Here is a 353-nt window from a genome sequence, read left to right as displayed (position 1 = left end):
TGCGGGGGGGGAGCACGGCGGGGGTGGATTCGGACTCACTCCGTGGTCTTTTCCACCAGCCAGCGCTCGTGCTGGGCGTGGAGCTGCTGCAGGTACCCCAGCTGGATCCCCCCTTCCTCGCTCCTCGCCCTCCGCCGCAGCCGCTCCAGGCACCTCTGCGCCCACGCGGGAGACGGGAGATTAACGGGAGAAGTGGGAGGTTAACGGGATGCAGGGAGGTTAATGGGATGCGGGAGATGGGAGGTTAACGGGATGCGGGAAGGTTAATGGGATGCGGGAAGGTTAATGGGATGCGGGAAGGTTAACGGGATGCGGGAAGGTTAACGGGATGCGGGATGCAGGGAGGGTAATGG

General features: G+C 64.0%; 1 protein-coding gene across 1 annotated transcript in view; it reads right to left on the bottom strand.

Moving 5' to 3' along the window:
* Positions 1 to 35: 35 nt before the first annotated feature.
* Positions 36 to 353, bottom strand: part of DGUOK (deoxyguanosine kinase) — a gene marked incomplete at its 5' end in the record, with an annotated part of 1,519 nt that continues 1,201 nt past the window's right edge. Inside the window, one exon of the mRNA XM_009643412.1 lies at positions 36 to 155. Within this exon, the coding sequence (XP_009641707.1) occupies positions 36 to 155 (120 nt within the window). The remainder of the gene's footprint in view (positions 156 to 353) is intronic.

This window comes from Egretta garzetta, unplaced genomic scaffold, assembly GCF_000687185.1.
Source record: "Egretta garzetta isolate BGI_Z169 unplaced genomic scaffold, ASM68718v1 scaffold238, whole genome shotgun sequence".
In the NCBI taxonomy this organism is placed as follows: Eukaryota; Metazoa; Chordata; class Aves; order Pelecaniformes; family Ardeidae; genus Egretta; species Egretta garzetta.
This window is presented reverse-complemented; position numbering and strand designations above follow the sequence as displayed.